This window comes from Myotis myotis, unplaced genomic scaffold (genome assembly GCF_014108235.1).
Source record: "Myotis myotis isolate mMyoMyo1 unplaced genomic scaffold, mMyoMyo1.p scaffold_m19_p_6, whole genome shotgun sequence".
Lineage (NCBI taxonomy): Eukaryota > Metazoa > Chordata > Mammalia > Chiroptera > Vespertilionidae > Myotis > Myotis myotis.
In genome coordinates, this window is record NW_023416368.1 from 32,498,737 (window position 1) to 32,519,928 (window position 21,192).

General features: G+C 51.6%; 1 protein-coding gene across 1 annotated transcript in view; it reads right to left on the bottom strand.

Moving 5' to 3' along the window:
* Positions 1–1,178: 1,178 nt before the first annotated feature.
* Positions 1,179–21,192, bottom strand: part of TGFBI (transforming growth factor beta induced) — a 33,232-nt gene continuing 13,218 nt past the window's right edge. The window contains exons 3-17 of the mRNA XM_036312775.1: positions 18,634–18,698; positions 17,159–17,319; positions 16,663–16,827; positions 16,258–16,404; positions 13,984–14,125; positions 11,406–11,618; positions 10,471–10,608; positions 9,742–9,887; positions 8,810–8,946; positions 7,881–8,011; positions 5,466–5,590; positions 4,180–4,282; positions 3,540–3,619; positions 2,460–2,484; positions 1,179–1,819 (exon numbers count right to left, since the gene is read on the bottom strand). Coding sequence (XP_036168668.1) covers positions 1,779–1,819; positions 2,460–2,484; positions 3,540–3,619; positions 4,180–4,282; positions 5,466–5,590; positions 7,881–8,011; positions 8,810–8,946; positions 9,742–9,887; positions 10,471–10,608; positions 11,406–11,618; positions 13,984–14,125; positions 16,258–16,404; positions 16,663–16,827; positions 17,159–17,319; positions 18,634–18,698 — 1,819 coding nt within the window. The 3' untranslated portion in view covers positions 1,179–1,778. The remainder of the gene's footprint in view (positions 1,820–2,459; positions 2,485–3,539; positions 3,620–4,179; positions 4,283–5,465; positions 5,591–7,880; positions 8,012–8,809; positions 8,947–9,741; positions 9,888–10,470; positions 10,609–11,405; positions 11,619–13,983; positions 14,126–16,257; positions 16,405–16,662; positions 16,828–17,158; positions 17,320–18,633; positions 18,699–21,192) is intronic.

Genomic DNA, 21,192 nt, shown 5'->3' on the forward strand with positions numbered 1-21,192 from the left:
ATCTGTGGAATGAATGGATGCCTTGATTGGATGACAGGTAATGTCTGTAAGGGAGGGTTGTCTGCTCCGCCCTCCTGTTCCCAGCATAGGACTGACCAGCAGAGGCGCTGCGGACAGCACCATCCTTGGGTCGGGGGGTCCATTAAGTGAAATGAGCTCCGCCTGCTGGCCGAGTGAAGTGTAGGCGGGCAGACTGCCTTTTTTTTTTTTTTTTTTTTTTTTTTTAAGAAAGTGGGCTGCCTTTGGGAAAAGACACAAAAAAGGCTGTCAGCCGCCCTGATTCTGAGCAGTCTCAGCACGATGAGAGCAAGGACACCTAAGGCTGTGCCAAGCATGTAAGTATCTTTTTCATCCTCACGATGGACCTATGAAGTAGATGTGACGGTCATTTCCGTTACAGATGAGGAAACAGAGGCACTAAGAGGTGAAGTGATGGACCTCAGGCCACACCAGCCTCTCGGTGCCAGTAACGTTTTAAGATGGACAACACAGCCCTAATCGGTTTGGCTCAGTGGATAGAGCATCAGCCTGAGGACTGAAGGGTCCCAGGTTCGATTCCGGTCAAGGGCATGTACCTTGGTTGTGGGCACATCCCCAGTGGGGGGCATGCAGGAGGCAGCTGATCAATCTCATCGATGTTTCTAACTCTCTATCCCTCTCACTTCCTCTCTGTAAAAAAATCAATAAAATATATTTTAAAGAAAAGATGGACAACACAGAAGGCTCAGGGAAGGGGACTGGAATGTTATTGGCACCGAGTGTCTGACCTGGAAAACCTGATCTTGCTTGCTTGTCTAATGGCGGCCTCAGGGAGTCAGGAGGCTTGGGTTCCAGTCCCCGCTGGACCATTTTCTGTGTTCCCAATGGCCTCCCTCTCCTGAGCCTCAGTCACCTCATCTCCATGCAGGCAACCATTTCACAGGGTCACACCGCTGTCAGGAAACACAGACGCTTCAGGCCAATGAGAGAAGTGCTGGTAAAATGACAGGAAACTCAAGGGCTGGTGGAAACTGATATGAACACAAGTTCAACAGAGACTGAGGTTCAAACCCCAGACCATCCTCGGTTCAGGGCTCCGTGCTGCGATGCTCCTGGGTGCATTGTCGGTGTGAAGGTGCATCACAGCCCCGAGGCACAGAGCCCTCCCGGGTGAACACCCAGCCAGCACAGTCCCCATCCACACAGGCATGTGTCTTTGGTTTTATTATTACAAACACACCCTGGCTCTGCCAAACCTGGGAAATCCTGGGCTCTGCGTGCTCTGCCCACCCTCTCTGATCTACCTGGACGGGGCCACACGGGAGTGTCCAAGCCACATGTAGACTCGAGACATGTTTGACAGAGCAGTTCAACTCATAGCTTATAATGACGCCATTCCTCCAGCTGTGAAAGAGCTTTACAGAAACCGTGCCAGGACTCCCCCTTGAGGCTGGGTTGCTTGATGCATGTTTTGGGAGCTCCACAAACTTCGGGCCCCTTTTCCGGAGCAGTGGGCAAAGGCAGGAAATTCCACGTTTGGGACAGGTCCTTTCTGGGGATGAACGTCAGGCAGTGACATCCAGGTCTCTCCATGTAGCGGGTTAACAGCCATGTGCAGAGAGAACAAAAATTGAAACGACATCTCTCTCCCTCCTCCCCCAACCCACCCAAGGCTCAGATCTCATTATGGTGCGGCCCATGTACATTGAAGTGTGATATTTGGTTTCAAAAACAATCAGTCTCTTTGGCAAACTGAGAGAAATTGGCAAGGAGCTGCATTCTTCCCGTGGTCCTTCGCATTAATGCTTCATCCTCTCTAATAACCGCTGGTAGACAGGGGCTGAAAGAGAGAAGTTTGAAAGGTGAGAAGGATGTGAACTTCCCCATGTCTGTCTAGCAGTGGTTCTCAACCTTCTGGCCCTTTAAATACAGTTCCTCATGTTGTGACCCAACCATAAAATTATTTTTGTTGCTACTTTATTATAACTGTCATGTTGCTACTGTTATGAATCGTAATGTAAATATCTGATATGCAGGATGGTCTTAGGTGACCCCTGTGAAAGGGTAGTTTGACCCCCAAAGGGGTCGCGACCCACAGGTTGAGAAACACTGGTCTAGGGCTTCTGCCATACTCTCCTGCACACAGCAGGTGCTCCGTGGTGTGTGACACCTCCTGTCTTACTGAGGTTCTGAACTGGGATTTTCTACATCTCTCAGCTTGGACCACGTCCTCACCACAGGCTCCTGCCAAGCCCCTGTGCAATATCTCCAGGCTCCTAAAGCCAAACATTTACATCAGCCCTAAAAGGTGGGCATTCTTATTATCTCCATCTTATAGAGAAGGGAATTGAGTGTTCTGTGTCTGACCCCGAGGGCCAGGCTTGCTCTATTGCCCCATAGAAAGCAGATGGTAGGTATGGCCTGCTTGGGGGTAAGGCCCAAGCAAGTCAATGGGATCTCCAAACCCAGACGAGACTTACCTAGTTTCACAGAGGTGTGGGCAGCCTGAAAAAAAACACACAAAAAACACAAGGTGTCAGGGTTTCTAGTGAAGGATATACCTGCACCTGCTCACGGCAGTGGCTTCACTCATTGCCACCCCTGCTCAGAACAAGTGCTGGGGATGAGGACGAGGAAGGGGGACGTGGACTGCGGGGCCCTGGGAGCTCCTCAGTTGGCCTCAGCAGTCCTAAGTGATGTGCAAACTCCTGCCAAGTGGAGCCTGAGGTGAACCTTCCTCAGCTGGGCTTCCACCGAGACCACAGCCTAAAGCTTGGGGAGCTGGGGCTGCACAGGGGGTGGTGCTCAGGAGTAGGAGCTCAGGGCCAAGGCTCCTTCCTGAGGGGCACTAGCACCTTCTTCCAGAAGGAAAGTGACACATTCCAGCAGCAGGCCTCTGGGTTAAGGACTACTTGCTGCAGACTCCTCTCTTGAGATGCAAAACCTGTTAGGTAACCCACATTCCCAAGGAGCTTCACCTGACCTGAAGTAGCAAAGCAACCTGAGCAGGGCTCCAAGCCCCCTGGGCAAGGTTGGAAGCAGGATGAGGAGGAGCACAGCAAGAGTCAGAGAGGTCCAGAGAGGGGGTGGGGCTAAGGCAAGGAAGGGAGACTCCACACACAGAGCTGGTCCTGTATCCAGAACCCAAACCACAGTCCAGGAAGCCCCAGGATCACCGGAGAGGGGCCATGTCATGGAAAACAGAAGAGTCACTAAAAGGGCCAGGCTCAGGGCAGGCCAGGCCGCCATCAGGTAAATCCTTGGAGAGATGGATCCTGGAGCTGTCTGTTCTCACCAGCAGTGGCCCCCGGACAGAGGCTCAGAGGCCTCGGTGTGAAGGCCTAGGCTTTTGCCCATAATGGAAGCAGGGGCTGCCTGGGTTCTTTCCCCTAAACTCCACATAGGCCAGAGCGAAGGATGTCCCAATGAGAGAGGGAAAAGTTTCTAGAGAGCCCTGGGGGAGCAGCCACGGGAGAGAGGGGATCTGGAGAGCCCCTCCATGGTCCCAAGAAGAAGACCAAGGCTGCTCAGACCAGGGGCAAACCTAGCAGACATCTTACCCTGGAAAATGCTGACGCCTGTTTGAAAATTTCAAGTGCAGAGTCTGCAAGTTCGTCCCCTCGTTCCTGAGGTCTGTTGGCTGGGGATGAAAGAAAAGGCAGCTTTGGTGAGAGAAACTATTAGCATGTCATTCCTAACAGCCATGACTGAGGGGCACTGTTGGGCTCTCTGGCTCACATTTTCTAATGAATTTTCCCCTTATAACTTTCATAAGGCATGACAGAATTTGGTTGTGGGGAGAGAGCACAGAGAAAGGTGAATGCACAAGTGAGGACGGAGGCTGGGCTCAAGTTCAGCTTTGCTGGAGGTAAAAAGAGCTGCCATGGGGCGCGAAGCTGCAAGAACCACGCTCATAGCATCTATCTGCCTGTAACAAACAACTGGGCTGTGTCTGAATGGGCTAAGACAGCCAGGCAATTCAGCAAAGAGAAGTCTGTCCTTGTGTTACTTGGTATAACGTCATGGAAACAACAGTTCTAATTAGCTTTCAATTAGCCACAGTGATGCGCTCATGAAGACTCACTTTGCATGTGGCACCTTATTCCTATATTTGCTTAGGAGAGTTTTTCTATCATATCTATTGAACACCAACTGCTAGAGAAGGGCCCAGCCACAAACTGAGTGAGAATGAGGCCTTACCTGGAGGCTGCAGGACACTGGAGATGGCATAGACCACGCCATTGGTGGCCATGATGTCAGCTTCAGCAACAGGCTCCTTGTTGACGCTCACTACATTATTTTTCTGGGAGAAAAAGAGGCACCAGTTGTTGAACGTAGAGCATACTTATCTCATTCATTCAGCAAATGTTTACTGAGCACTTCTAGATGCCAGATCCTGTGCTAAGTGTTGGGGACACTCTGGTGAAAGGAACAGTCCCTGCCGGCTACAGACCTTTGGTCTGGTGGAGTCATTCCAATCCCTTGTGTGACTCAGCACGTTATAATTTACAAAATGCTCTTCTGTGTTCCCACTTCTCCCTCACGGCAGTGTATGGGGAGGAGGCAGATTTTATTGCCTCACTTAACAGAAGAGGAAAATGAGACTCGAGACAGGCCAAGAGCCTCCTTTAAGCTCAGTTGGTGGGATGGATGGGCACAGAAGCTAGGCCTCCCGTTCTGGGTAAAAGGGCGCTTTCCACTCCTCCCTGATGCCCTACTTAGGATTTTCTCACAGGAAGCGCACCAGGATAAATCTATCTTTGGCTTTCCTGAGCGACCCACATATCAGACCCAAGGGGTCAAAGGGGGAACTGAAGCCTGTGACAGGCAGGACCTGACACCCAAATCTAAGAGCTGAGAGAGTCTCAGGTGACTGGCATAAGTCAAACAAGTCATCCCTGCCTCCCTACATGCCTTCCCATGCTCTGGAGGGAAACCGATGAGCAAAGGGATGGCTGGAGGTCAGGAGAGAGCAGGGAGCAGAGGCTGAGCCAGCTGCACACTGGAAGAGTGGTCCCTCCACAGGGGCTCAGTGGCAGCTCCAAAGTGGAATGTTTATCAACGTGCAGAACAAGGGAAGGCCCACAGATCAAGCATCAGAAGAAAAGCCTTCTGGAATGGTCTGGCTCATGGCACAAATCAGTGAACCCTGGATTTCGGGGAAGGCGCGGGTTGGAGATCCATCTCTCAAGACATAAAAGTAATTGCCTATCATCTCCTTAAGGGAAGGAAGATCTCAGACCCTCTCCCAGATGCCAATCAGAAGCCTTATTCACCTGCAAATGTGGAAGCTCTTGTTCATGCCTAACCACAGTCTCACTTGATTTCCCTTAAGACCCTTTTCTATTTTCTTTTGACAAAATGTACACAGAGGTTCAAGATATATCTTAAAGATGGTGTGTGTGTCTCATGCCATTCCAGGGTGAGATGTGCCTGGAACCCTGGTGGAGGGCACAGCTAGCTTTTCGATTTTCAGACACACTCACTGAGCTGACTTCCAGCTTGTCGCCCTGGAGGGACTTCAGCCGCACCAGGGCCTCGACGCCTCCGCTAACCAGGATTTCATCACCAATGTGGTATTTCAGGATGCTGGCAAGCTCCTTGGCGTTGCCTGCAGGTTTGTGGGAAAGAAAACAGAGTTAATCCCAAGGTTTGGTAATTGGTGAGGTGAAGAAAGGGGCAGAGGAGAAGATACAAACGGCCACTCCTGAGATGGAGAACTCCTGCCTGGCTAATGAACACTCACTGAACACCTCTGTGTGCTCAGCCCACTGTCCCACCACTAGTGATCAGGGAACAAGACATGTCTGTGGCCAGGCATCTCCCTGGCAGTCGGTGGGCTCCTGGGTTAAAGCACATGCTGTCTTGCTGCTGAGAAGGAGTTAATCCATACTCCTCTGTGAGCATGACTCATGTTCCCATGAGCTAAATATTTGCTTGGAAAGCCAGGGACCTTTCCAGCACCGGCATCTGGGACATTTCATCATCAGCGTGGCTCCCGATGGCTATAACACAGTAGTGAAATATTTACACATTCTGCTCTCAGAACGCATATTCTGAGATGGCTATTTCCTGAAGGGAGAACTTAAAAGAGTCAACAGCTGCAATCTGGAGGAGCTGTGGAGCCGATGAGGTCAGGGCCAAGGGGGGATTCCCGACACAGCATCTCTCCTCCTCACGCCCCAGCATTCCTTCCAGCCCACATCAGCTTCTCCACCAACTGGGGAAGCAAGATTGCTCATAAAGGTGCACAGGCATTTCCCCAAATTAAGTGTGGGAGGCAATTCTTCAAGCTGCCAGCTGCTCTCTCATCTCTATCAAGGCTGCCACTGATGCTCACATTACCAGCCAAATGGGTGGATTTCCCCAGGGCTTATGGATGGTTATTTCCAGCATCTTGGAACTGAGAACGGAGAAAGTTTTAAAGCATTTTGGAGAGTTAGCTCGGTTATCGACACATCCACATCAGTGCCGTGCGATGGAGCCACCGGTACCAACTGATTTCCAAACATAGACAGCTGGCATGAGCTTCCCTTCCAAGGAGACACTGCCAGCCCCCGAGGTGCAGGGTCCTAACACCCGGATTCACTGCTAACACCTGGCTGGCCCTCCATCCCCCAGGAGTGCTGGGGTCCAGTCCTGCCCATGGGCCTGAGGGAGGGCGTGTTTGGGAAGCTTTGCCCTCGCCCCTCCTCTGCCCCCACACAGCTGAAAATGAGCCAGAAGCCGAGCAGGCTCAGGCCACCGGGGAATACTTCATTCTTGCTGGACAGAGAGAAGGTGGAAGGTTTATGTTCAGAATGCACTTCTCCCCTCTTCTCAGGAATATACGTCAGCATCAGAGACACAGACATTCGTTTAGCAATAAAGAAAATTAAACAGGACACAAATTCAGCTCACAGCTGCCTGCAACCTGAATTTCCTATTCTATTCCAGAGCAGGAAGGGAGGTGTGGACTATGTGGGCCTGAAGGTTTGGCCAAGGTCCTTCCTCCGCAGGCCCACTTCTCTGTTATGGGTGGAAGTGTCTCTTACGGGCATGCAACGCAACACTGCCACCCTGTCCTACTTCCCCACCATCATAGCCATTACTGTATGCCCAACATGTGGGGAATACCTCACTTAATCCTCACAACAAGGAACTCTTACCTCCCTCATTTTTCTAATGGGAAAACTGAGGCTCAGAGAGGTTAAGCAACTTGCCAGAGGTCACCCAGCTAGTAAATACTAGAGTCAGGATTTGAACTTGCTTTTAGGTAGTCTGGGAGCCCAAGCTCTTGACCACTAACTAGGTTTCTCCTCAAACATCCTCAGTTACACATTTCTTAGGGCTGTGAGTAGCTCCTCAGTCAAGCTTTCATCCCGTGGGAGGTGTGATGCAGTTAAAAGGCTTCATTATCACTTTTCTCACAGGTCCCAAGGGGGAGGCCATGTCTTGATGACTGGCCTGGTAGTTACCCACCCTGCAGTCCTTTCTGCTCTTCTCTGCCTTGTTTGGTGCCCGGAAAACTGACTGCTATGAAATGTGTCTTCTGGGCTCCCTCCTTCCCCCTCCTGTAACCAGCTGACAGGAGGCCTGGCAACAGTGGGCGTGGGGGGTGTGGCCTGAGGCACGTAGTGGTTCTGACAGCAGCTATACTGTGACTCTGGCCACTGTCCTGTGTCCCTCATACAGCTCTCCTGTCCTGCCCGCCCCCTACCCCCAAGCCTGCCATGGTTGTTAGTCCCTGGGTGTCATCACCCTTCGCTAGATCCTTAATCCTGTCCACAATTCTGCCAATAGCCTCTCATTAAATTTCTTTGAGTCAAACCCTTCGTAACGTGCCAACTCTTTCTTGCTGGGACCCTGACTGATACAGCTACTTTAGAAAAGCCGATCAATGTACATAAGTTGGTCTTTACCCAAGAGTTTGTTCAGTTCTTCTGGCGGCATGGCTTGGAAGGCTTCATCGGTGGGAGCAAAGACTGTGTAGACCCCTTCCCGGTTGAGCATCTCCGTCAGCCCTGCAGACTGGATGGCAGCTACCAGCATCCTGAGGACACACGCACAGAACCCGTCACTTTCCCACATATACCCCGCCACTGCGGGCAGGTGGAGCCCGGAGCAGTGGGATTCACCCTCTACCCCTTACAAAAAAGGGACGATTCAGTCTGTCTCTTCTCTCCTGAATGCTAAGCTCAGTTCAATGGCCAGAGTCAAAGGCCAGAGCGGGAAGGAGGGAGAGGCCAGTCACATGGCTGACCACTGACCCAGAGACTGGCTGAGCCATTGGACCCTGGGGATGTGATTCTGGGGAGGGTGCCCAGGCTCTGTGCAGGCGGCTGAACTCAGTGACAGGAAACATTCACTGTCACAGCACCTAGTGGTGAGTGAGGAAGTCAGAAATGGAGAGAACCGGCAAGAAGAGTGGCAAAGGGAGCCTTAGAAGGAGTGGCAATAAGTCTGCAATGCAGGTGGTAGATACCACACAGAGGGAGACTCACATACATTCAAAACCAGGTGCTCAGCTCACTTGGGACTTTAGATTGAGAACACCATGTCTTCCTTGCACTTTAATAATAAAAAATGCGGTCCCTCCCTGTCCTCCATGGATGACAGGTTACACTCCCTTTTTCTCAACTTAGGCTTTCAAGGTCACCCTGATCTTTTCCACATCCCAAGCCTGAACGGTCACACCAGCGTGTCACTAATGTTCATTGACCCCCAGAGGGTGTGTGTGTGTGGGGGGGGGGGGGCGGTGGAGGTGGGGAGCTTGACAAATTGCAGCCGTCCAGAGTCTCCCCCAGCATAACCACTTGGCAGAAGCCCCGCCTGGGATGGGGCTGGTTACCTGAAGCGATTGTCCCCCTTCAGGACGTCCATGACGGTCCCCATTGGGGGGGTCAGCACCCGGTCCATGGTGAACAGGGTCCCGTACCTTCCCCTCTTGTCGTGGGCAGCGATACAGCTGTTCTCGATGCACAGGCTCTGTGCAAAGGGGACAGAGAGAGGGCAGGTTATCCCCCAATGACTTGTGCTGATGGCCTCATTCACAAACATCAGTGAATATATATTGGGGTGGGTTTTCAAGGCTAGGATAAAATGATGTATTTTCTCCAGGAAAGAAAAACATAAAATGGTGTTCCTTAGGGAAAGAGGGCCATAGATGCTCCAATGAAGTTACACAGAGGCCCTGTAATGAGAATATCATGTTAATTGAGGTCCATCAACAATGATCAAATAAATAGGTCGAGTCTACTGATTTATTTATTGAACAGATGTCAATAATCTTTGGTCCAAAGGTGCTTGCTGGTCTCCAGCAAGAGCTGTGCTGTGTTGTGCTTCCTGCCTGCTAGTCCAGGGTAACAGTTGGGTTTGAAGAGAGAGAAGAGATAGGAGAAGAGAGAAGAGAACCTTTGGACCAAGGAGGGCTGTGCCTCAGTCCAGGTGGCTTCTCTTCACATAAGCTAAGAAGGAGTCAGACCTCCATCCTTCCACCCTTTGTTCATTCATCTGAGTTCAAGGTGTACTCTGCTTCCCTAGCCAGGTCAGACAGGTGTGTGGCTTATTCCCAAAGGCCTCCAGAAAAAGAGATTCTACTCCTTCTGCAAAATCTCACTTGACCCTTGATATTAGATATGTTTTGCAGAAATTCCTTCCTTCCTTATCAGAAGCCAGTTCACAGCAAGCTCCTAGTTATTGAGAACTTTTTTGTTTTGTAAATACTAATACAGCTTCTTTTTTTTTTTTTAGAGCTGAGACAAAGGAGGACCCAGAACTTACGTTACGATAAACAAAAACTCTCAGTTTTTTGCCGCCCAGAGTTTCCAGGGTCTGTCCGTGGTACAGATACTTGGAGGCCAGCTGATCTTTAACCATGTGGTTCCGAAGCAAGATCTTCATTCGGGCATCAACACGGGGGCTTCCATCTGTAAGAGGAGGCACGGTCAGGGCCAGGGCTAGGCCCAGAAAGGAAGGGCAGAGAGACAAATGTGGCGGAGAGCCTGGCTGTCCTTGACTTTGGAAATGGAGATTGAGAAATCATGTGAGGCTGCAATATTCCTTAACAACTTGCACCTTCTGGGAATTACAAAAACACAAGAAAATCCAGATAACTGAGGGGGTTGGAGTTCTGCCCGAAGAGGGAGGGGAATGCACGGACACAACTTGGCCCCCGTCTCCACCTTCCCTGAGGCCAGGACTCAGCTGTCTCCTCACTGACTGCCCGACTAGCACATTGGCATTGATCCTGTCAATAAAAAGGCCGGGGAGTGCTCTGCTCCCCAGAGAGATGCAAACTCTTGAATTCCGAGGACCAGAGCCCCAAATGCATTCTCTGCTCTGCCAAAGGAAACAGCAGAGGCTCTGAAGTTCCTGGTGAAGTCACATCTGCTTTCGGTTGAGCTGGGCGGGAGCGCTCACGCTCCACAGGGTGCTGTAAATCAGGGAGGTGACAGCGGTGGGGCAGCTGCCCCCAGTGACACCCCCACAGGTATGCCTTCCTTACATTACCTTTGAAGACAGAATTCAGGGGGGCCAGGAGAGTCAGCTGCTCATTTCCAGAGAGGTGGGTGCTGAGGCCCGCTTGTTTAAAAAGGTCAATGGCGATGGAAACATCGGACTCTGCAGCCAACTCCAACAGTGTCTTGGCTACAAGGAAGGAGAAAGTGGGTTCAAAAGTTAAAAGTGCTGTTTTCATTTATCATTCGTTCACCCCAGAGCATGACATCCATCAGCAGGAATGTCACCCTGTGAGTCAACAACGCCTCTAAATGCTGCTGGGGCAGTGCAGGCTCGTGTCATCAGGGGACGGTCACCCAGAAAATCTCACTGGTCGGGGAAGTGAGGTGAAGTTCAGAGGGGCAGAGGTCTGCAACTGTCCCACCTTTGGGCAGGGCACTAACTCGAGGGACATAGGAGTCATTGTCTGTTCTGAACAGCAGATAATGCCAATGACCACACCCATGGAAAGAGTTTTCTGCTGGTTTGGTTTTTCCTCTGAAAATTCTTCACTCATGCGTAGTAGCCCTCCCTGAAATTCCAGAATGGGGCTAAGATGCTGCATGAAACCCAAGCCAAAGTCCATTCGGTCATTTCTCCTGGGGTCACTGACCCTGGGGTGCTTGGGCACTACTGAGAAAGCCATTGCCCTCTGGGCCAACCAGATCTTCTGAAAGGCTCCTGTGGCTGAGTCGCTCCCTCCCCAGACTTCAATGGCTCACCACTACCTCCAAGGTAACGTCTGGACTCCCAGGCCTGCAGCTCAGGCTCTCCATAATGTGGCCGCAACCTACCAGGTGCCCAGGCCTTTTCTCCTGAGAGGCTGTGAGCTGGGTACAGGTAGGGAATCGGCCCCAAAGATTCCCAAATTCCCCCTGATCTGCCACCATGGACAGCAGAGGGGACAGTGGGCCTGGTGGGACCAAGGCCCACAGAGGCCTGCTTACCTGAATCTGGGATGAGCAGCTCATCGATGTAGTGGATCACACCATTGGTGGCCAGGATGTCTTTGTTGGAGATGATGGCCTTCCCGTTGATGGTGAGCATGTCCCCACTGCAGCCCACGTCCAGTGTTGTGCCCTGCAGGGTCTCCACGGACAGCCCCGCAACAATGGCTTCAGCACACATGGCTGACTTCATGATATGGTTGTTCAGCAGGTCTGGGGGCAAACAACACAGGAGGGTCAGGGCCACCCCAGGTGACCTCAGGGGCCAGCTAACAGTCTTCCCAGAGCTGTGAGGATTCTGTTCTCTCAGATGCCAACCTTCAGACAAGGCTGGGGCACTGCATGGCCCGGATCTTCCTCTCCTGCCTGCTGTCCCTTTAAAACTAGCCGGGGCTCTGTGGTCAGACTGCCTGAATTTGAATCCCAGCCCGGCCACTTACCAGCTGTGGGGCCGGGCAAGTCATTTAGCCTTTTAGAGTCTCAACTTCCTCAGCCTTAGCACAGCACTCAGCTCCTAGGGCTGGTGTATGGAGGACGTGGAGCTCTGAACGTGAGGCACCCAGCATAGTGCCTGACAGAGCAAATGCCCAACACATGTTAGTGATTCGCTTATTCACACTTGAACTTCTGGGTAAATTCTCATATTAGTATCTGAACTTCAGGGTAAATTCTCGTTGATCATGTGGGCCTTTAACTCTCTCTGAGTCTGGCCTGGACCCCAGCTCTGCCTCCCTCCTAAGTTAGTACCCGAACTTCAAGGATAGGGGAAAACTCAAATGAGTTTACACTTGGACTTTTTACCTTCTGACTTTAATAAAAATGTAAAACGTGGTCGAAAGGTGGAAACTGTAGTCAATGTGGTTATGCATGATTTGTACATTTTATTTGCTGTTGTACATTTTACTCAAAGGTCTACTACTTGTCCAAGTGCTGCCTTAGGGACCAGACCTGGGCTGGTGCAGACGAGGGGGATGCAGCCAGCCCCAGCCAGGCAGAGCAGGTTCTGGGACAGCCGCTCACCAAAGTTGCCAAGGCCCTTTGTCTTACGTTCCCACCGCAGAGGCAAGTTTCAGTTTGTCCTGAGTGTGGGAACCAAAACCGCGCTGTCATGGTCAGGAGGAAGCTCTGAGGCCTGCAGAGCCATGAGGGCCTGCAAAACCAGGGCTGACCCAATTCAGCCGGCTGGGGATAGAAACGATGGCAAGACCGCTATGGGAATGAGGCCTTGGGGATTTAGCTTCTCAGGGACCTGCCAGGGCCACTCGCGGGGCGAGCAGAGCCAGTCTCCAAATGGGGCACACCAGCCTGGGGCTGCTTCTCGCCTGTCTGCCAACCCACTAATAACAATAGGACACCGTGGGCCTTCCAGCTGCCAGTCAAACCCCTACAGAGGGCTCTTGCTTCGAGCAAGCGGGTTACCGCGTTGGGAAAGGCAGATGTGCATACAGTAAATATTAGGGGTGTTTCTTCCTCACTTTATGCTGAGATGCATCCACACCTCACCTCCTCCAGGAAGCCTTCCAGACCCCCGAGGCTGCATGTGCCCACCCATGTCTTGCTCTCATGGTGAGTATCTCTGTGACTGTGACCTTTTTAAAGCCTGTCATCCCCACTGGGTTTAAACTTCCTTGAAGGTAAAGGCTATATCGTGGTCACTTTTGTGGCCCAAATCCTGGCTCAGGCCAGACACATAAAGGCAGCACAACATCTGGACACAGTAGATCCCCATCTGTGCTTTCAGCAGTGTGCCCGTTCCTGTCTGTCCCTGCATGGCTTCAAGGAGAACCTTCTGCATTTATAGGTTGTCGGAAATGCATCAGACATTGTATATAGTACATTTCAAAGGTGGGTTTGAATAGATTCAAAAGAAATGAAGTTATCCCTGGATTATATCTGGGAGGAATAAGTGTGCCTGGGATACACAGGGGACTGGAGGCCTACTCCCCTTTGCAGGGGCCTCAGGGATCACCAGGCAGCAGCTCAGTGGTCTTGGAGCTGAAGGGGGCACAGAGCCTGGCCTCCCCTCCTAATCTCCTCACATGCTTGTTCCTTCCCTCTCCTCCAGCAATAATTAATACACCCCCTAACATAGAGCTCACAGAGAAGGTGAGGAAGGAGCTGGCAATGAAGAGTCAAGAGTCAACTGTTACTGGTTTTTAACTATCATTCTCAATTATCTATGACCCCCCTGGCCAGACATAGGAAGAGTTCAAGGGTCAGCATGATGAGTCCATGTCAAGGATGCCAGGACCTGCCACCCCCTCTCAATATCACCAAGTTGCTGCCCACCTGGCAGCCTTGTTCTGACTTTGATTATTTGAGCCTTTAACTTTCCCTGAGTCTGGCCTGGACCTCCAACTCTGCCCCTCTCCTCAGCTCAACTGCATCCCTAGGCAAAGGCTGCCAGATTCCATATGTGCCCCTCTGGCCAGGGCTCTGCTCCGGCCTCTGCAGAGATAGGGCTGGTTGGGAACAATGAGACAGGATGGCAGACGGCATGTCCCTCTTGGATGAGAGCAGGCCTTGGGCTCAGTATGGCTGCTCCCATGAGGTGACAACATGAACTGAGGGTGCTCACCTCTCAGGGCCTCTGGGTCACCCAGGATCCGGTTCAAGGTCGCAGCAGGAATCTTCTCGAAGGCCTCATTGGTGGGGGCCAAGAGTGTGAACTGGCCATCACCTTCGAGCAGGGTGTTGAGCCCCGATGCAGCCACTGCAGCCTGTGGGGAAGGGAGGGAATGGAGAGTTCCTTGAAGTCTCGGGGAATATCTGCAGACCAGAGACACACACAGCCTCACCAGTCCTCCCTCGGAGCCCAAGATGAAAAGGAAGGCCAAACCAAAGCTCACTTCCTACCATGGCCTCGGGGAGCTTGCCCAGCCTGAACCCCAGCCACTCTGGTCATGTCTCAGTTATTTCGTGTGCCTTCTTCCTTCCTACCTCCAGCCTGGGCCCTGCTCTTCCTTCTTTGCTTTCTGTGACTCCTATGCCTTAACTAAAATGCCATTTCTCTAAGTAGTCAATGTGACATCGCCTCCCACCCCATCTCACCCTGCCGCTGCGCCCAATGAGAATGAGTCTGTTACATATACCTGCACAGCTTGCTGTCCTTCTCATGTTTTAATTAAATAGTTATTGGAAATAATTATTGTGTGAGCCCCGTGAGTGTAAGGATCAGATCACCCATTACCTACAGAGCAGCCAGAATGGCTTCCTACCCTCTCAGGATGAAGCTCCTTTGCCAGGTCTGCAAGGCCTTGAAGGAGCTGCCCCTGCTGACCTGGCCACGCCCCCTCGCCTTGTGGTTACCTAGTTGTCTTTACTCTGGCCCCACTGGCCTCCTGCTTGCTTCTGCCCTCCCCTCTGCCCGCTGTGCTTTTGAAGCTGTGTTTTCTTTCCCTCTCTTTTTATGTTTTTATTGATTTGAGAGAGGGAGAGGGAAAGAAACATCAATGTGAGAGAGAAACATCGATTGGCCTCCTCCCGCATGCACCCCAACCAGGGATCAGGGAATTGAGCCTGCAACTTGGGCATGTGACCTGACTGGGAATCAAACCGGTGTCCTTTCAGTGCACGGGATGATGCTCAACCAACTGAGCCACACGGGCCAGGGCTGAACTGCGTTTTGGATAACTGGCCATTCTCATCCTTCAGGCCTCAACTGAAAAGTCACCTCTTCCAGAGAGACCTTTCCTGGCCATCCAGTCCCAACCAGCCTCCTCTGCTCGCCACTTACTGACCACACGCTTCGCACAATCTGTGGAAACCTCGTGTGCTTCTTGTCTGTCTCCCCAGAAAGGCTATACATGTCACTGAGGACAGAAATGTGTGTCTTGCTCACCTCTCTACCCTTGGCACACAGAACAATGCCTCGGAAGTAGCAGGTGCTTAACGAAGTGTGTGTTTGCAGAAGGAAAAATGGGTGTTAGGAAGAAGCAAGGAAGGAATATTTGCCAGACATAAATAGTAAGAGGAGATCACTAGGTGGGGATCAATTAATGTTAATCAAAAGATGTGCCCCTCCCCCGCCCAATGTGCTTCCCACTCGGTGGGAACATCATTCCTGTGCAGACTCCTGACCTCTGAGTGACCCGGAAGGAAAGCAGGGGAATAGCTTAGACAGCAGGGCCCGCAGGGCCCTCCAGAGCCACTTCCTGAGGCCACCCCAGTGCAGCCGGGCCTGGGGTGTTTGTTTGTGTGTGTTGGAGATCTCCAGGGAAGGAGCCACCCCACTCCCACCGCATGTCCGTTGTGGTCAGGAAGTTCTCCTTGAATCAGGGCAAAAACCCTGACGGGGCAGCCTGTGTTCACTTCCTTTGAGCAGCGTTGCCAAGAGGAACGCCTGCTTGCCACTCCAGTTGTAAGACAAATGTCTTCTGGGCAGTGGGGAAGGACAGGATTCCGTGGCCCCTTCCTGCTGGCCTGGGCTCCAAGGAAATATGGGTATGGCTGGAGCAGGGCTCCATGGTGGGGACACATGGTCTAGAAGATCATGCATCCTGACAGGCCATTTATTCTAGACCTACAGGTGGGAACCATCACCTGGAAGGAAGAATCCTCCCCCTCTGGAACCCTGGCAGCTCAGAGGACCCTGTCCTGCTGTGGCCACAAACCACTTGAACTTCCCGGGGGAGTTAAGGAAAGGAAGGCTTTACAAAGGAGAAGACAGGCTGGGGGAACTGACAGCAGGCAGTTATGGTTTCCTGTGGCCAAATTAGGGGATCTAATTAAGGGATTCTCCATGTTCCTGGTGTTTAGCACTTGCTCCATGTCCCTTACATGCCCATGAACATGGAGATGCCCCCGCTCCTCCCACTGCCTCTTGGGGCCCTCTCCCAGGGCAGTCCCTCACCCGAAGGGTCTCGAAGGTGTCCTCGATCTCGATGATCTGCTGGATGTTGTTGCTGATGGTGGAGATGACCCTATCAATGAGGTGCACCACACCGTTGGTTGCATGGTGGTCAGCCTTCAGCAGCCGGGCACAGTTGACGGTCACGATCTGCCCAGAGAAGGAGTGAGGATGAGCAGTTAACACATCAGAGGCACAGTCTCGAAGCCCCAGGCAGGGAAGACACAGCACAGGATGGTGTTCCACAAGCTGTGGAACCAGAGGTCCGGGGAAAAGCAGGTGCAGGAGGCAGAGGGTTACCTGCAGCTACGTCACCCGTGGGACCAAACCTCAGAAACCAGACCCCGCGTGGACCAGGAGTGAGCTCAGTGTGGGCACAAGGCAATCTGTGTAACGGGGATGCCCTACCCCATTGGGATAGTGGTGGATCTTGATGTCCGAGTTCTGGTACATGGAGGTGAGGGCCATGCCGTGTTTCAGCTCGTCTGTCAGGACCCGTCTGTTCACCATGTGGTAGCGAAGGGCGTTGAGCAGCTCGATGTTGACATTGCTCACCAGGGAGTCGAGCACTTCCTAGAAGGTCAGTGTGACAGTTAGGGGGCTGCAGACCCCATGTTCAAGAGATGGGTCATTGCTATCCTGGCAAAGATGCTCTGAAGCCCCAATGACCCAGGCCTCCATTCTGACAAGGACCCCTCTTCAGAGAACACTGAGGTCTGTCTGTCCAATTGGCAGCAACCTGGTGAGGTATATTTTAGCTCAAGTTCCTTGGCTTTGTCTGAGGGTTAAGAGAAAAGTTTCCTGAAATCACTACAGAAGCTTGTCCTTCATGCCCACCAGCCCACCCCTCTGGGGAGTAAGGCAGCCCCAGTAAGAGTCCCCTGGGCAGAGGAGGTTGTCTCACAGCTGATAAGGAAGCCCAGGCCTCGTTGCTGGGGGCAAAGATGGTGAAGCTTCCGGGCCCTTCCATCTCGGGCCTCAGTTTCTCTGTGCGGTCGGTGTACAGCTGAGTGGTGGTCGATCCAACGACTCCCAGCGTCTCGTAAAGGTTGGAGAGTGGTAGGGCTGCAGGGGCAGAGGACAGAGGAGAGATGGGCCTGTGAAGCCACCCCCACCTGACCACACCTTCCCTGTCCATAGAGGATGCACATCTGCAGGAGTGTGTGGGCAGGCCTGCAGCCAGCCTACCGGCGGCGGTGGTGGTGGTGGTGGTGGGGTGGGGGGTTGAAGCTTGTCCCATGCTTCTTAAAATAACCCGGTCAAATGCTTCCCTACTTGAACTCAACCAATTGGTAATTTCTGATCATTTTAACCGCAGCAGAACAAAAGCAAAGCTTTAGTTCACAGACGTTTAGATAATACAGGCAGGAATACTGGTACGCCAGAAATAGATATCCTAATTACAAACTAGTCTGACAGATTTATCTAGTTGTTGGAACTGGTTCCAAGAATGAAAGAATGTTGCAAGTCTTTGAGGTGCTTTGTGTATTTACAAGTAGCTTAGGAGGGCCTTCGCCTCACACAGTGAGCATCATGTTCATTTTACAGGGTGTGAAGCTAAGGCTGGAGGTTGAGCTGCCCTTCTGAGGCCATGCTCCTTTCCCATTCCATATTTCCCACCTGTCCTTCCACTCAGGGCAGGAACGCCCGGGCCCAGACCATGCCAACCACACCTCCCTCGTGATATTGGCACCAACCAAATTGTCCCCTTCCCTTTAAGTCTGTCTCACATTCTCAGCTAATAAAATAGCACATATTTCAAAGCTTAAAAAAAAAATCTCTGTATTATCCCTGGTGTGTATGGAACTAAAAGGAAGGCTCTGATGAAATTCACAGGTGCCACACAGTCCTTGGCCTCATGTAGCCATTCGTGGCACCTTTGTTGACTGTAGGTAGGCCCGCCTGGCCTGCCACTCTCCTCCCTACAGAACTCCGATGGGCCAAGTTTCCACAGAGCGAGGTGGAGGTGACTTGGCGTTCCCAGCCCAGCCGGGGACCATGCCTGTCCCATCTGCTCTCTAGCAGGGCTGGTCAGAAGCGCTGACTGTGTTTAGAATCACTCCCAGCCACAGCCATCAAGGCCAGGAGCCTGAGAAGAGCAAGGACAGGTCAGAACTGGAGTCTGTTCCACCCCCTTGTGGAGGGGGTCAGCTCAAACAGGAAGGAACAGTAGGAAACTCAGTTTCCAGCTTCCACCTTCTGGCCCTCGTGGCACCTAGAGGCCAGAGAGCACATGCCGGGGTGAAGGGGAGGGGGGGGGAGGGGCGCGGCGGAGGGGGGCGGGGTGTGTGGGAAGACCACAGAGCTCATCCCCCTCCGACCCCCACTCAGGCTCTGCTGCCTCCATCTGCACTAATAGGCAAGGCCTGGCTTAATCACCTGCTGGGCAGCCCTTCTCTCCAGGGACCTTTTCATATCCAGGACAGCACTCGTAGCTGATGACTCTGCAAGGAGACACACAAATGCAGTATTAGCAGGGCTTCCCTCCTCCTCACAGGCCAATAGTCCTCTCTCCTGGAAGAATGGCCTCTGCCAACGAGGAAGGGAAATGGCGCGTAAACATCCTGCTTGCGGAGGAATTGTTCACTGTCATGTCTGTGCCTTTCATGAGCAAGGAGCTGGTCACCCCCCCTCAGCTTTGCAGAATATTCCCAACGGCACCATCGCCTAAGGAAATCCACCACCTGGGAATGGTCAGGGGACTGTGGCAGCACATTCAACAGTGGGATTCGGACAACATACCAAGAGCTTATACCTCCATTGTAATTCCTGGGGACCCGGCAGTTCCTGAGAGGCCGCGGGGAGGAGCAGAAAGAGCCCTGACCTCCCCAGGCAGCCCCGCCTCCTCTCTGGGACTCAGTTTCCTCATCTGTGAAACTATGTGTGTTTCATGTGATGGTCGTTGGATTAAATCTCTCATGGCCTTCTAGCTCTCCATTTAATAACCAAAACGATATTGTTCTCAGTTTTTACAATCAAACTTTAAAACTTTAAAAATTATAGAAACAAAGCTCCTGTTATCAAGATGCTTTTAATTTTTTTTTAAAATTAAAAACCAAATTATAATCAAGGAAAACATTTATATGGTTTCAAATGGAAAATATGCAAAGTGTTCCCCACCCACCCTGATCCCTCGACAATCCCATCAACCTTCCAGGAGGCGAGCAATATTGCCAGTTTGCAAGACTCCTTGTATGTGGAGAAACAAGACTGGCAGTATCCAGTTTTAAATGTTGAAATCATTTGGCAGAGAAACTTAAAACTTTCTAACTCGGTCCAGTTCATCTTGGAATATTTGCGTCCTTCCTGAGGTCTGACACAGAGCTTCAGCTAACCCCGTATTCTGGAGAAGCCCCAAGAATTTCAAATATCATTGCAAGGAAGTCGCTGTTCTAAAAGCCTACACCTGAAAGACTTGCTTCACATCAAATCCCCAAGTGCTGCCTACGGCCACCCCTGCACTGGCAGTGTGGGCGCAGCCCCTCCTGGGCAGCCTGGAACTAGAGGCAAATAGCCATGTCCTGCCCCTCCCTTGGGGACAGTAGAGGACTCAGACTGAATTTTCCACAGAACAGCTCACCACTCTCTCAGGGGCTGTTTTATGACATCAGCAGAAGAGAAGCAGGCAGATCGGAAAGAAACAGGGCTTGCAGTGGGGGCGGGAGTTTTCAATGAGCCCATACATTCTGCTCTGATTAATCCACTGGAGTCATCTCAGGGAAGCCCTGGTGAATCATGTTCATCTGTTATCCAAGGAGGTGTTTCAGAGACGGACTGGCTAGGATTCTCGGGCTGCTGGGGAGCTACAGGCGTCATTGGCCAGAAATGCTCCCCACCACCCCCCAGGGTACGGCTGAGGTGACAAGCCATGCACTTTCTTCTTTGTCCTGTTCTCTCCATCTTCCTGCCTTTCTCCTCCCCTTTTCTCTGGCCCTCGTTCCATCCTGTTCCTTTCTAATCTGTCATCCCTATACTTATAAGGCTAACCAGGCTGGTGGTCTCACAACAGCTTGATTGATCCACAATTTTATCTTTAAAACCTAAAGTAAAATTTGATTAATACTCAACCTCTCAAAGACAGTGTGGTGTAATAGAATAAGTACAAGAATTAGAAGACTTGTTGTGTGATCCATCAGTAACTACCGAGATGACACCGAAAGTCCATTCTCTCTCAGTTTCAGTTTCCTGATCTATAAAATGGGATGAAGTTAAACTGGATGATCTCTAAGGTTCCTCACAATTTCACATTCGCAATTCTAGTCAATGGGATTATTTCCAGGGGGAAGAGGAACTCTATTTCAAAGAAGGAGAGTGCCAGCTTCTCCCAGCTAACCCTAGGGAGAGCTCCAAGCCTTGAGCCCACAGGACCAGGGGACACCCATGCATGGGATCCCCAGCTTTCTGTGATAAATACCAGGGTTCTCTTCTAGGGTATGGGGTTAGGGCAGGGGTGGGCAAACTTTTTGACTCGAGGGCCACAATGGGTTCTTAAACTGGACCGGAGGGCCGGAACAAAAGCATGGATGGAGTGTTTGTGTGAACTAATATAAATTCAAAGTAAACATCATTACATAAAAGGGTATGGTTTTTTTTTTTTTTTTAGTTTTATTCATTTCAAACGGGCCGGATCCGGCCCGCGGGCCGTAGTTTGCCCACGGCTGGGTTAGGGTTAGGCCAAGTCCCCCAAAGTTTAGTTCCTTCCAAAAGTGCCTGGGTAACATTCTATGAAGTTGGAAAAGCACAACTGGAGAATGAGTCTTCTTCTTAAAGCCTTCCTTATTTCTAGGACCCTTGTACACACTCCTTGCCTTGGAGCCCAGCCACGTTGGCCCTGGTGAGCCATGTGACTCACCAGTGACTCTTCTTCTAGGGTGTTAGCACCTGAGTTCCATCCCAAAAAACCACAAGAGAGCTCAACAGCTCAGGTGACTTCATCAG